Source organism: Coturnix japonica, unplaced genomic scaffold (assembly GCF_054131305.1).
Source record: "Coturnix japonica strain WE unplaced genomic scaffold, WE-NBRP24 Scf054, whole genome shotgun sequence".
Taxonomy (NCBI): domain Eukaryota; kingdom Metazoa; phylum Chordata; class Aves; order Galliformes; family Phasianidae; genus Coturnix; species Coturnix japonica.
Genome location: NW_028188957.1, coordinates 444,948 through 457,251, shown reverse-complemented (window position 1 = coordinate 457,251; position 12,304 = coordinate 444,948). Strand labels below are relative to the sequence as shown.

The following is a 12,304-nucleotide window of genomic DNA, read 5'->3' as shown; positions in this document are numbered from 1 at the left end:
AGGGATGATGAGATTCATGAATCTGAGATTCTTATATCTGAGATTCATAAATCTGAGATTCCTATATCTGTGATTCATATATCTGAGATTCTTATATCTGAGATTCTTATATCTGAGATCCTTATATCTGAGATTCATATGTCTGTGATTCTTATATCTGAGATTCCTATATCCGAGATTCATGTATCTGTGACTCTTATATCTGAGATTCCTATATCTGTGATTCATATGTCTGAGATTCCTGTATCTGAGATTCATAAATCTGAGATTCATATATCTGAAAATCCTATATCTGAGATTCTTATATCTGAGATTCCTATATCTGAGATTCATAAATCTGAGATTCCTATATCTCAGATTCATATATCTGAGATTCATATATCTGAGATTCATAAATCTGAGATTCCTATATCTGAGATTCCTGTATCTAGGATTCTTATATCTGAGATTCATAAATCTGAGATTCATGTATCTGAGATTCCTGTATCTGAGATTCATATATCTGAGATTCATATATCTGAGATTCATAAATCTGAGATTCATGTATCTGAGATTCCTGTATCTGAGATTCATATATCTGAGATTCATATATCTGAGATTCATGTATCTGAGATTCATATATCTGAGATTCATGTATCTGAGATTCATATATCTGAGATTCCTATATCTGAGATTCATGTATCTGAGATTCATATATCTGAGATTCATGTATCTGAGATTCATATATCTGAGATTCCTATATCTGAGCACATTTGTTGTGCAGCTCAGGGTTATTTATAGTCTCCGTCTTGCAGCTCATCCGTGGGCGGAACTGAAGCTCTGATTCTCCCTGTAACATCTTTTTGTTCCATTTATTGAGCCCAGAGGGAGATGGCGGAGTCAGCCCGGCGAGCCTGGGGGCAACAGCTCCGTCTCATCCTTTACTTCACTCCCATCTCTCTATTTATGGCCTCAGAAATGCCTTCCAGGGAATGAACTCATCAGTATTTGTGTGTAGATGGAGGAGTTGTGGGATCAGGAGCTCAAGGAACACTGCTCTGTGTACAGATCATCCCCATGATCCGTGGGTGAGCAGTGTTGGGTTCGGGGCTGAGCAGGAACATGAAATATCCCTCGTTGCCAAGGTGTGAAATGTTCCATGTGGGGTTTTATGGCCGTGGTGGACGTGGTTGGGTCCGTAGTTCAAGTGGGGGTTGAGTTGGGTGAGCGTCGCGCGTAACATTGAGCATCACGAAGGCGTTTCCAACATGGACGCTTCCATGATCCTACAGCGTTGGCCCCACTCGCATCTTTAACGACTCATTTCAGCTCTTTGCTTTTCACCCTCCCTTAAATGAACATGTAATATCCGGATCTTTGCTTTTTGCTTTAATTTCTCTTAGTTCCTTGTTGGCTTTTCTCCCTGCGTCGATTGGAAACGGATCTATGAAAGGAAGAGGGTTTGGAGCAGGAAGGGGCAGAAAACGATCTCTGAGCACTCAAGGAACTGGGGGAATGTACAACGTTTGGGGTTGTGGGGTTTGCTGCTTATGGGAGAGCAATGCCCCCATAAATGGGAGGGGGAACATCGCTATAAGTGGGAGAGCCAGCGACCCTATAAATGGGAGAGGAACATCCTTATGGATGGGTGAGCAGTGGCCCTACAGATGGGAGAGCCTGGGTCTCTATAATGAGATCAGTGGCCCTATAGAGGTTAGACTCAGTGTCTCTATGAATGGGAGAGCGATGCCCCTATGGAAGGGAGAGGAACATCCCTATAAATGGCAATCAACCATTTAAACCAGTGGCTCAGTAAGCAGACCCCAATGGAAGAGCCCAATCTGGGGCTATTTTGCCCCCCAAATCTCTCTCCCCGTGGAGTCCTCCTGTTTTCACCTCATGTTTGTGGGGAGGGATTGAGGGGATGTGGAGATTTGGAGCATCCTCTGAATAGAGGGAGCCCTCTGCTGCCCTCTCTGCATGGTTGCGTCCTGCATTTCCTTATAAATTGGGTTTTCTACCCCAAAATCCAGGTGTAGCCTGTATGCTCTGACTTTGAACCGTCTCAGTAGGGCAGGAATTGGGGTTATTCTGCGGCTATCACCGATGGAATCCTCCCAGGGACCATCTCTGGATGCTGGGATTGAGGTTTTCTGCTGTTTGGGGGTTTGGACTTGGTGGTCTTGAGGTCAACTCCAGTGCTAATGGCTGTGGTTCTATTTAGGGATACACTGGGGATGCGTTGGGGATCTTGGAGGTCTTCTCCAGCCCTAATGATTCTATGGTTCTTTTTAGGGACATGATGGGGATGTATTGGGGTCAGATTTGGTGGTCTTGAGGTCTTTTCCAGCCCTAATGATTCTTTTTAGGGACATGATGGGGATGGGTTGGGGTTGGATTTGGTGGTCTTGAGATCTTCTCCAATACTAATGGCTGTGGTTCTATTTAGGGTTACACTTGGGGACACGTTGGGGATCTTGGAGGTCTTCTCCAGCCCTGATGATTCTTTTTAGGGACACGGTGGGGGTGGATTGGGGTCAGACTTGATGGTCTTGAGGTCTTCTCCAGCCCTAATGATTCTTTTTAGGGACACAATGGGGAGGAATTGGGGTCAGACTTGGTGGTCTTGAGGTCTTCTCCAATGCTAATGGCTGTGGTTCTAATTAGGGATACACTGGGGATGAGTTGGGGATCTTGGAGGTCTTCTCCAGCCCTGATGATTATATGGTTCTTTTTAGGGACACAATGGGATGCATCCTCCTTTAGGTGAGGTCCCATGTGACAGAGAGGTGCAATGAACCTGCGAACTCTTCTCTCTGAGTCACACCGACCCCTTTAACCCTTCCATTCCTATTCCCCTCCAGGCTGGAATGGGTGGAAATCATCGAACCTCGGACCCGGGAGCGCATGTACGCCAACCTGATCACGGGGGAATGCGTGTGGGACCCGCCGGCCGGCGTGCGGATCAAACGTACCAATGAGAACCAATGGTGGGAGCTCTTTGACCCCAACACCTCCCGTTTCTACTACTACAATGCCACCACGCAGCGCACGGTCTGGCACCGCCCGCAGAACTGCGACATCATCCCGTTGGCCAAACTACAGACCCTAAAGCAGAACACTGAATCTCCACGAGCGTCCACTGAAAACAGCCCCGGACGGAGCAGTAATGTCAGCAGGGAGGGCAGCACCAGCTCCTCGCTGGAGCAGGAGTTGGAAGGCAACGAGAAAGTGGCCGAGACGACGAGGTCGAGCCGGCAATCGGCCCCGTATGCTGCGGTGAAGGAAGAAACTGAAAGGTGAGGGCGGGTGGTGAGGAGTGGGGTTCTAGGGTTGGGTTACGACGGGTTTGGGGATTCTAGGGGTGCCTGCGTTGGGTTATGGGTGGATATTGAGGTTGTGTTGTGTTGGATTGGGTTATGGATGGATGTTGGGATTCTGGAGGTGGTTGTGTTGGGTTGTAGATGGATGTTGAGGTTGTGTTGTGTTGGGTTATGGATTTATGTTGGGGTTCTAGGAGTGGTTGTGTTGGGTTATAGATGGATGTTGGGGTTCTAGGAGTGGTTGTGTTGGGTTGTAGATGGACATTGGGGTCTAGGAGTGGTTGTGTTGGGTTATTGGATGTGTGTTGGGATTCTAAGTGTGATTATGTTGGGTAATGGATGGATCTTGGGGTTCTAGGAGTGGTTGTGTTGGGTTATAGATGGATGCTGGGGTTCTAGGAGTGATTGTGTTGGGTTTTGGATTGATGTTGAGGTTGTAGGGGTTGTGTTGGGTTATGGATGGGTGTTGGGATTCTAGGGGTGCCTGCGTTGGGTTATGGGACATTATTGAGGTTGTGTTGGGTTCGATTATGGATGAATGTTGGGGTTCTAGGAGTGGTTGTGTTGGGTTGTAGATGGACGTTGGGGGTCTAGGGTTGGGTTACGGATAGGTGCTGAGATTCTGGGGATGGTTATGTTGGGTTATGGATGGATGTTGGGGTTCTAGGGGTGCCTGCGTTGGGTTATGGGTGGATATTGAGGTTGTGTTGTGTTGGATTGGGTTATGGGTGGGTGTTGGGATTCTGGAGGTGGTTGTGTTGGGTTGTAGATGGATGTTGAGGTTGTGTTGGGTTGGGTTATGGATTTATGTTGGGGTTCTAGGAGTGGTTGTGTTGGGTTATAGATGGATGTTGGGGTTCTAGGAGTGGTTGTGTTGGGTTTTGGATTGATGTTGAGGTTGTAGGGGTTGTGTTGGGTTATGGATGGGTGTTGGGATTCTAGGGGGGCCTGCGTTGGGTTATGGGAGGATATTGAAGTTGTGTTGGGTTATGGATGGATGTTGGGGTTCTAGGAGTGGTTGTGTTGGGTTGTAGATGGACGCTGGGGGGTCTAGGGTTCAGTTATTGATGGGTGTTGGGATTCTAGGAATGGTTATGTTGGGTTTTGGATGGATGTTGAGGTTGTGTTGGGTTCGATTATGGATGAATGTTGGGGTTCTAGGAGTGGTTGTGTTGGGTTGTAGATGGACGTTGGGGGTCTAGGGTTGGGTTACGGATAGGTGCTGAGATTCTGGGGATGGTTATGGTGTGTTATGGGTGGATGTTGAGGTTGTAGGGGTTGTGTTGGGTTATGGGTGGATGTTGGGAAGTTGGGGTGGTTTCTGTGAATGGGTTCTGGGGTTCTTGGAGTGGTTGTGTTGGGTTATGGATGGATGTTGGTGTTCTAGGTGGTTGTGTTGGGTTATGGATGGATGTTGTGGTTCTAGGGGTGATTATGTTGGGTTATGGATGGATGTTGGGGTTCTAGGGGTGATTATGTTGGGTTATGGATGGGTGTTGGGGTTCTAGGAGTGGTTATGTTGGGTTAAGGATGGATGTTGGGGGTGGAAGGGTGGATGTGTTGAGTTATGGATGGATGTTGGGGTTCTAGAGATGAATGTGTTGGGTTATGGATGCGTGTTGGGGTTCTAGGGGTAGTTGTGTTGGGTTATGGATGGATGTTGGTGTTCTAGGTGGTTGTGTTGGGTTATGGATGGATGTTGGGGTTCTAGGGATGATTATGTTGGGTTATGGGTGGATGTTGGGGTTCTAGGGGTGGTTGTGTTGGGTTACGGATGCTTCTTGAGGTTGTAGGAATGGTTGAGTTGGGTTTTGGATGGATGTTGGGGTTGTAAGCGTGGTTATGTTGGGTTTTGGATGGATGTTGGGGTTCTAGGAGTGGTTATGTTGGGTTATGGATGGATGTTGGGGTTGTAAGCGTGGTTATGTTGGGTTTTGGATGGATGTTGGGGTTCTAGGAGTGGTTATGTTGGGTTTTAGATGCGTGTTGGGGTTCTATAGATGGTTGTGTTGGGGCTGTAGGGGTGGTTCTGTTGGTTGTGACCCAACACCACGTGGTCGTATGTTCACCCTGCCCCACTGCTGCTTGGAGCTGATCTCTGGGACCTCAACAGCAAATTGATCTCGGTGCTTATGAAAAGCAGAGCTCTTCCCAGCGTGGATTTGGGGGTATTATTGACGATCCCGATGACCTTTCTTCATGAAACTCACAACCTCAACCATTTTGCTGCGGGCTCTGATAGAGGAGATGCCTTTGGCTGCCAATGGGAAGGTGGCAAGAGGGGCAGAGCGCTCTGAGCACGTCATATTTCTTTCTTTTCTCATTATTTCCTTGAATTATTGGGCATTTTGGCTGATATTTTGCAACGAACTGAGCACGGAGAGCGTCAGACCCGAAGCGCCGCTTACATAACCAGGAAGAAAACCATCTTCAGCCCTTTGATTAGGAGCTGTAATTAAGCGTATGGTGCTCAGGGAGGTGGATTAAGGGAGGGATTTCAGTTCTATTCCTGGCCTGGCCACCGAGCTGTGTTATTTCGGTCGCATCACTTTCGCCGGGCATTTATATATATATAAATAAGAGCTGAGCTGGGGGGGGAATGGTGGCACCTCCCATTGCAGGAGGAGGGTAAAAGGGGGGGGAAGAAGGAAAAAGAAAGGAAAGATGAGCCCCCTACATCACAAAAAGCACCAAAAAACAGCTTTTCTGCCTTTTTTCTGTCCCTCTCATGGCTCCCTTTGATTTTGTAATCACTTTGCGGCTTAATTACTCTCACACCGGAACCCACTCACCCAACAGCGATTCCTCCAACTGCATCTGGGCAGACATGGGGGGTTTGGGGAGGAATCTTTGTCTTTGCTCACCCATGTGAGCATTTAAGTTTGATTTTTCCCCATTCTTTTAGGGCTCAGTTTGGGGGTGTTCCCACGCTCTGGAGTTTTATGTGGTAATTCAAATGTTCCTCCAACTTCAGCCATTCTTTTTGGGTTCTCCATGTTCTGCACTCAGAGTGTTTGTAGGTCTTTCCATCCGTGGAGATCTCTCTATAAAACCTCTCCCGTTTCTCTTTAACAAAACCAAACGTGGCCATTTGATGGCTGTGATCTTCAGCTTTGGTTGGAAGAGCTGACTGTCCAATGTGGACAACCAGTGGGCCACCATGGGCCACCATGGGCCACCGTGGGCCACCATGGGCCATGGTAGGCAGCCAAACCACCACGGGATATTGTGGGTGCCCCAAAGACAGCTGGAATTTGTAGGCACCAAAAAGACCACGGGATATTATAGGTACCCAAAGACAATTGGATATTGTAGGAACCCAAAGACCATGGGATATTATAGGTACCCCAAAGACAATTGGATATCGTAGGAAACCAAAGACCATGGGATATTATAGGTACCCCAAAGACAATTGGACATCGTAGGAACCCTAAAGACCATGGGATATTATAGGTACCCAAAGACAATTGGACATAGTAGGAACCCAAAGACCATGGGATATTATAGGTACCCAAAGACAATTGGATATCGTAGGAACCCAAAGACCATGGGATATTATAGGTACCCAAAGACAACTGGACATAGTAGGAACCCAAAAGACCATGGGATATTATAGGTACCCAAAGACAACTGGACATAGTAGGAACCCAAAAGACCATGGGATATTATAGGTACCCAAAGACAATTGGATATTGTAGGAACCCAAAGACCATGGGATATTATAGGTACCCAAAGACAATTGGACATCGTAGGAACCCAAAAGACCATGGGATATAGTTGGTAACTCAAAGACAATTGGATATTGTAGGCACCCAAAAGACCATGGGATATTATAGGTACCCAAAGACAATCAGATATTGTAGGTACACAAAGCTGTGGAGGACTCGGGTCGTAGGGTTGGACTTAGTGGTCTTTGTAGGTCCCTGCTGACTGAATTAAATCTACCCTGTCCTACCCTGTTATGTTCTATTCTCTCCTGTTCCTTTTCGGTCCTCCCTATCCCATTCCAGTTCTATCCTATCCTATCCTATCCTATCCTATCCTATCCTATCCTATCCTATCCTATCCTATCCTATCCTATCCTATCCTATCCCATCCTATCCCATCCTAATCCTATCCTGTCCTATCCTATCTTACCCCAACCCCATCCCATCCCATCCCATCCCATCCCATCCCATCCCATCCCATCCCATCCTAATCCCATCCCAACCCATCCCCATCCCCATCCCCATCCCATCCCATCCCATCCCATCCCATCCCATCCCATCCCACCCCATCCCATCCCATCCCATCCCATCCCATCCCATCCCATCCCATCCTAATCCCATCCCATCCCATCCCATCCCATCCTAATCCCATCTCATCCCACCCCACCCCATCCCATCCCATCCCATCCCATCCCATCCCATCCTAATCCCATCCCATCCCATCCCATCCTAATCCCATCTCATCCCACCCCACCCCACCCCATCCCATCCCATCCCATCCCATCCCATCCCATCCCATCCCATCCCATCCCATCCCATCCCATCCCATCCCATCCCAATCCCATCCCATCCCATCCCATCCCATCCTAATCCCATCTCATCCCACCCCACCCCACCCCATCCCATCCCATCCCATCCCATCCCATCCCATCCCATCCCATCCCATCCCATCCCATCCCATCCCATCCCATCCTAATCCCATCCCATCCCATCCCATCCCATCCCAATCCCATCCCATCCCATCCCATCCCATCCCATCCCATCCCATCCTAATCCCATCCCATCCCATCCCATCCCATCCTAATCCCATCCCATCCCATCCCATCCCATCCCATCCCATCCCATCCCACCCTCTCCCAATCACCCCATTAACATCTCCCAGCTCACTAACAGCGATGGGACCCGACCCCAAACCCAGATCTCAATCTGATGGTCTCCACTGACCCCATAGCGAAGGGGGGGGTGGCTGAGGACCCATGTTAACCCTCTATCCCCCATTAACCCTCTATCCCCCATTAATGTCTTGCAGTTCGTCGCCCTCCGGGGTGTTTGAGAAGGAATGCGACATCTACCGGGATTACAACGCCGAAGGTCAGCTCCTCCATTACAGGTAGGAGACGTCCGCCCTCTGCTATGGGGCCAACGTGGGGTTGTGGGGCAGAGTGGGGTTATGGGGCTGATATCTGGGTTGTATGGAAGGACATCGTGGAGTGGTTGGGCAATAGTCCAAAAGGGGGAGGAATGACACCATCGTTGGAAGAGGGAACTAATGGGGTCACTGGGGACGTGGGTAGAGGGCCCTATTCAGGTCCCTATAGAGGGCCCTATAGAGGTCCTTATAAAGGGCCCTATAGAGGTCTCTGTTGAGGTATCCATAGAGGTCTCTGTAGAGGTCCCTATAGAGGTCTTTGTAGAGGTCCTTATAAAGGTCCCTATAGAGGTTCCTGTAGAGGTCCATATAACAGTCCCTATAGAGGTTCCTGTAGAGGTCCCTATAGAGGTCTCTGTTGAGGTCTTTATAGAGGGCCCTATAGGGATCTCTGTAGGGGTCTTTATAGAGGGCCCTATAGAGGTCTCTGTTAAGGTATCCATAGTGGTCTTATAGAGGTTCCTGTACAGGTCCTTATAGAGGTCCCTATAGAGGTCTCTGTAGAGGACCCTGTAGAGGTCTTCGTAGAGGTCCCTATAGAGGTTCCTGTACAGGTCCCTATAGAGGTCTCTATAAAGGTCCCTATAGAGGTCTCTGTAGAGGTCCCTGGGGATGCATTTGAGGAACTGGGGTTCTACTGCGGAAACTGGGGTTTCATCCTCACCCCCCTCCAATCCTACAGCCCCAAAGGCTCCTATGGGGCCATCCTCACCCCCCTCCAATCCTACAGCCCCAAAGGCTCCTATGGGGCCATCCTCACCCCCCTCCAATCCTACAGCCCCAAAGGCTCCTATGGGGCCATCCTCACCCCCCTCCAATCTCACAGCCCCAAAGGCTCCTATGGGGCCATCCTCATCCCCCTCCAATCTCACAGCCCCAAAGGCTCCTATGGGGCCATCCTCACCCCCCTCCAATCCCACAGCCCCAAAGGCTCCTATGGGGCCATCCTCACCCCCTTCAAACCCTTTGTACCCATAGGACATCCTCTCTGCGCTGGAACGCGGGCACCAAGGAGCGGATGCTGATCAAGGTGACGGACCGTGAGCCCAGTTTCCTCCTGCACCAGGGCAATGGCTTCGGCCCCGACTCAGCTCCGTCCTCGCGCTCCCGCCGCCCGTCGGGGGGTCAGCAATCCCCCAACCTGCAGAGCTTCAACCCCGACCCCGAGAACTCCGTCTTCTTCCCGGATCGGAAACCATCCCCCTACATGAAGAGGGCCGAGCTGGCGGGGAGCTGCTCGCCTTTAATGGGGCGGGGGGATTCCTTTTGCTCCCCCATTCAGAGCCAACACCATCGTAAGGCGTCGAGTGAATCTCAGCCCTCGTCGCCGCGCTACGCCTACGAGCCGCCGCTCTACGAGGAGCCCCCTATGGAGTACCAAGCACCTATTTATGATGAACCCCCCGTGGACATGCAATACGAGGCCGGAGGGGGCTACAAAGCGGCTTCTTCCCCCCAGAAATCCCCCATCCGGAAGCCTCACCCCTTCCTCCAATCCCCCAAACAAGGCTCCAACTCTCCCTACCAGCAGCTGGTGCTGACCAAGCAGAAGTGCCCCGACCGCTTTATGAGCCTGGAGTACAGCCCGGCGGGCAAGGAGTACGTCCGACAGCTGGTCTATGTGGAACAATCGGGCTCCAGCCCGAAGATGAAATCGGGCCCACGGCACAAATACTCCCCCAACCCCATAGGGGGCTCCTATTCCCTGCAGCACAGCCCCTGCCTGCAGCGCGAGCAACGCGCCGACCTCAAGGCGGGCGACTACAGCAGCATGGAGGCGGCCGAGCTCGGCCCCGACGACGCCATGTCGTGGTCCAGCCAACAGGACACCATGTCCTCCACTGGATATTCACCCTCCAATAGGAAGAGGAAGAGCAGGAAGCCGTCCCTGCCCCATCACGAACCCAACACGCCGTCAATGGAAGCGGAGCGGGACGGGGCGGACGAGGAGCGATGCGCGGCGGCTCGAGCCCAGCTCAGCCGCACCGAGAGCAAAGGGCTGGAGGGAGAAGGGGAAGGGACGCGGGGCTTCGCCGAGCCCTTCATGGCGCAGGCACGGCTGGCCTGGGAAGCACAACAGGCCCATTATCACATGAAGCAGCGCAGCAGTTGGGATTCCCAGAAGGACGGGTCGGGGTACGAGAGCGACGGGGCTCTGCCGCTGCCCATGCCCGGCCCCGTGGTACGAGCGTTCAGCGAGGACGAGGCGCTGGCGCAGCAGGACAACAAACATTGGAAGAGGAGCAACTTTGAGAAGTTGGGATTCCCCCAAATCCTGCTGGAAAAGAGCGTCTCCGTGCAGACCAACCTGGCGTCACCGGAGCCGTACCTGCATCCATCGCAGGTATCAAGAGGGTCGGGGTGGTCTATGGGGCGGCTGTGGGGTTTACGGGGTCAGTGGTGGTTGTGGGGTGTCCTAAAGGGTTTGGGGTGTCCGTGGTGATTGTGAGGTGTCCTAAAGGGTTTGGGGTGTCTATGGTGTTATGGGGTGTACTCAAGTGGTTGGGGGGCCCCTGGTGTTATGGGGTGTCCTTGGTGTTATGGGGTGTCCTAAAGGGTTTGGGGTGTCCGTGGTGATTGTGAGGTGTCCTAAAGGGTTTGGGGTGTCAGTGGTGGTTGTGAGGTGTCCTAAAGGGTTTGGGGTGTCCGTGGTGTTATGGGGTGTCCTAAAGGGTTTGGGGTGTCCGTGGTGATTGTGACGTGTCCTAAAGGGTTTGGGGTGTCCATGGTGTTATGGGGTGTCCTAAAGAGTTTGGGGTGTCCCTGATGGTTGGGGATGTCCTCAAGAGTTTGGGGTGTCCCTGGTGTTTTGGGGTGACCCCATTAGTTTGGGGTGTCCCTGATGGTTGGGAATATCCTCAAGAGCTTGGGATATCCCTGGTGTTTTGGGGTGTCCTTAGGTTTTAGGGTGTCTGTGGTGGTTGTGGGGTGTACTCAAGTGTTTGGGGTGTCCATGATGGTTATGGGGTGTCCTAAAGTGTTTGGGATGTCTATGATGGTTATGGGGTGTACTCAAGTGTTTGGCGTGTCCATGGTGTTATGGGATGTCTCCATTAGTTTGGGGTGTCCATGGCATTTTGGGGTGTCCCTAGTGTTTTAGGGTGTCCCCATTAATTTGTGGTGTCCCTGTTGTTTTGGGGTGTCCATGGTGTATTGGAGTGTCCCTGGTGTTATGGGGTGTTCCCATTAGTTTGGGGTGTCCATGGTGTTTTGGGGTGTCCCTGGTTTTTTAGGGTGTCCCCATTAGTTTGGGGTGTCCCTGGTGTTATGGGGTGTCTTTGAGTTTTGGGGTGTCCCTGATGGTTTGGGTGTCCTTTGGGTTTGGGGATGTCTATAGTGGATGGGGATGACCCAAAGTCTTTGGGGCGTCCCTTTAGTTTGGGGGTTTCTTTGGGTTTTTAGGTCATTGGATGGGACCTCCTCCATCCAATGATCTCCTCCACCCTATAAACTCCTCCATCCTATGACCTCCTCCATCCTATGACCTCTTCCATACAATGATCTCCATCCTATAACCTTCTCCACCCTATAACCTCCTCCACCCCATGTCCTCCTCCATCCTATGACCACCACCACCCTATAACCTTCTCCATCCTACGATGTCCATGACTCTATAACCTTCTCCATCTGATGACCTCCTCCACCCTATAACCTTATCCATACCATGACCTCCTCCACCCTATAACCATCTCCACCCTATGACCTCCTCCACCCTATAACCTCCTCCATCCTATAACCTCCTCCACCCTATAACCTTCTCCATCTTATGACCTCCTCCCCCCTATGTCCTCCTCCACCCTATAACCGTCTCCACCCTATCACCTCCTCCACCATACAACCTTCTCCATCCTATAAGCTTCTCCATT

The 12,304-nt window shown here is 50.9% G+C and overlaps 1 protein-coding gene across 14 annotated transcripts in view; it reads left to right on the top strand.

The window, feature by feature from the left end:
* The window catches only part of ARHGAP39 (Rho GTPase activating protein 39), a 93,911-nt gene that overhangs the window by 54,187 nt on the left and 27,420 nt on the right, over positions 1-12,304 (top strand). For all 14 annotated transcript variants that reach the window (XM_085533097.1, XM_085533094.1, XM_085533095.1 and 11 more), the window contains exons 2-4: positions 2,844-3,278; positions 8,319-8,399; positions 9,417-10,782. In XM_085533097.1, coding sequence (XP_085389223.1) covers positions 2,844-3,278; positions 8,319-8,399; positions 9,417-10,782 — 1,882 coding nt within the window. The remainder of the gene's footprint in view (positions 1-2,843; positions 3,279-8,318; positions 8,400-9,416; positions 10,783-12,304) is intronic.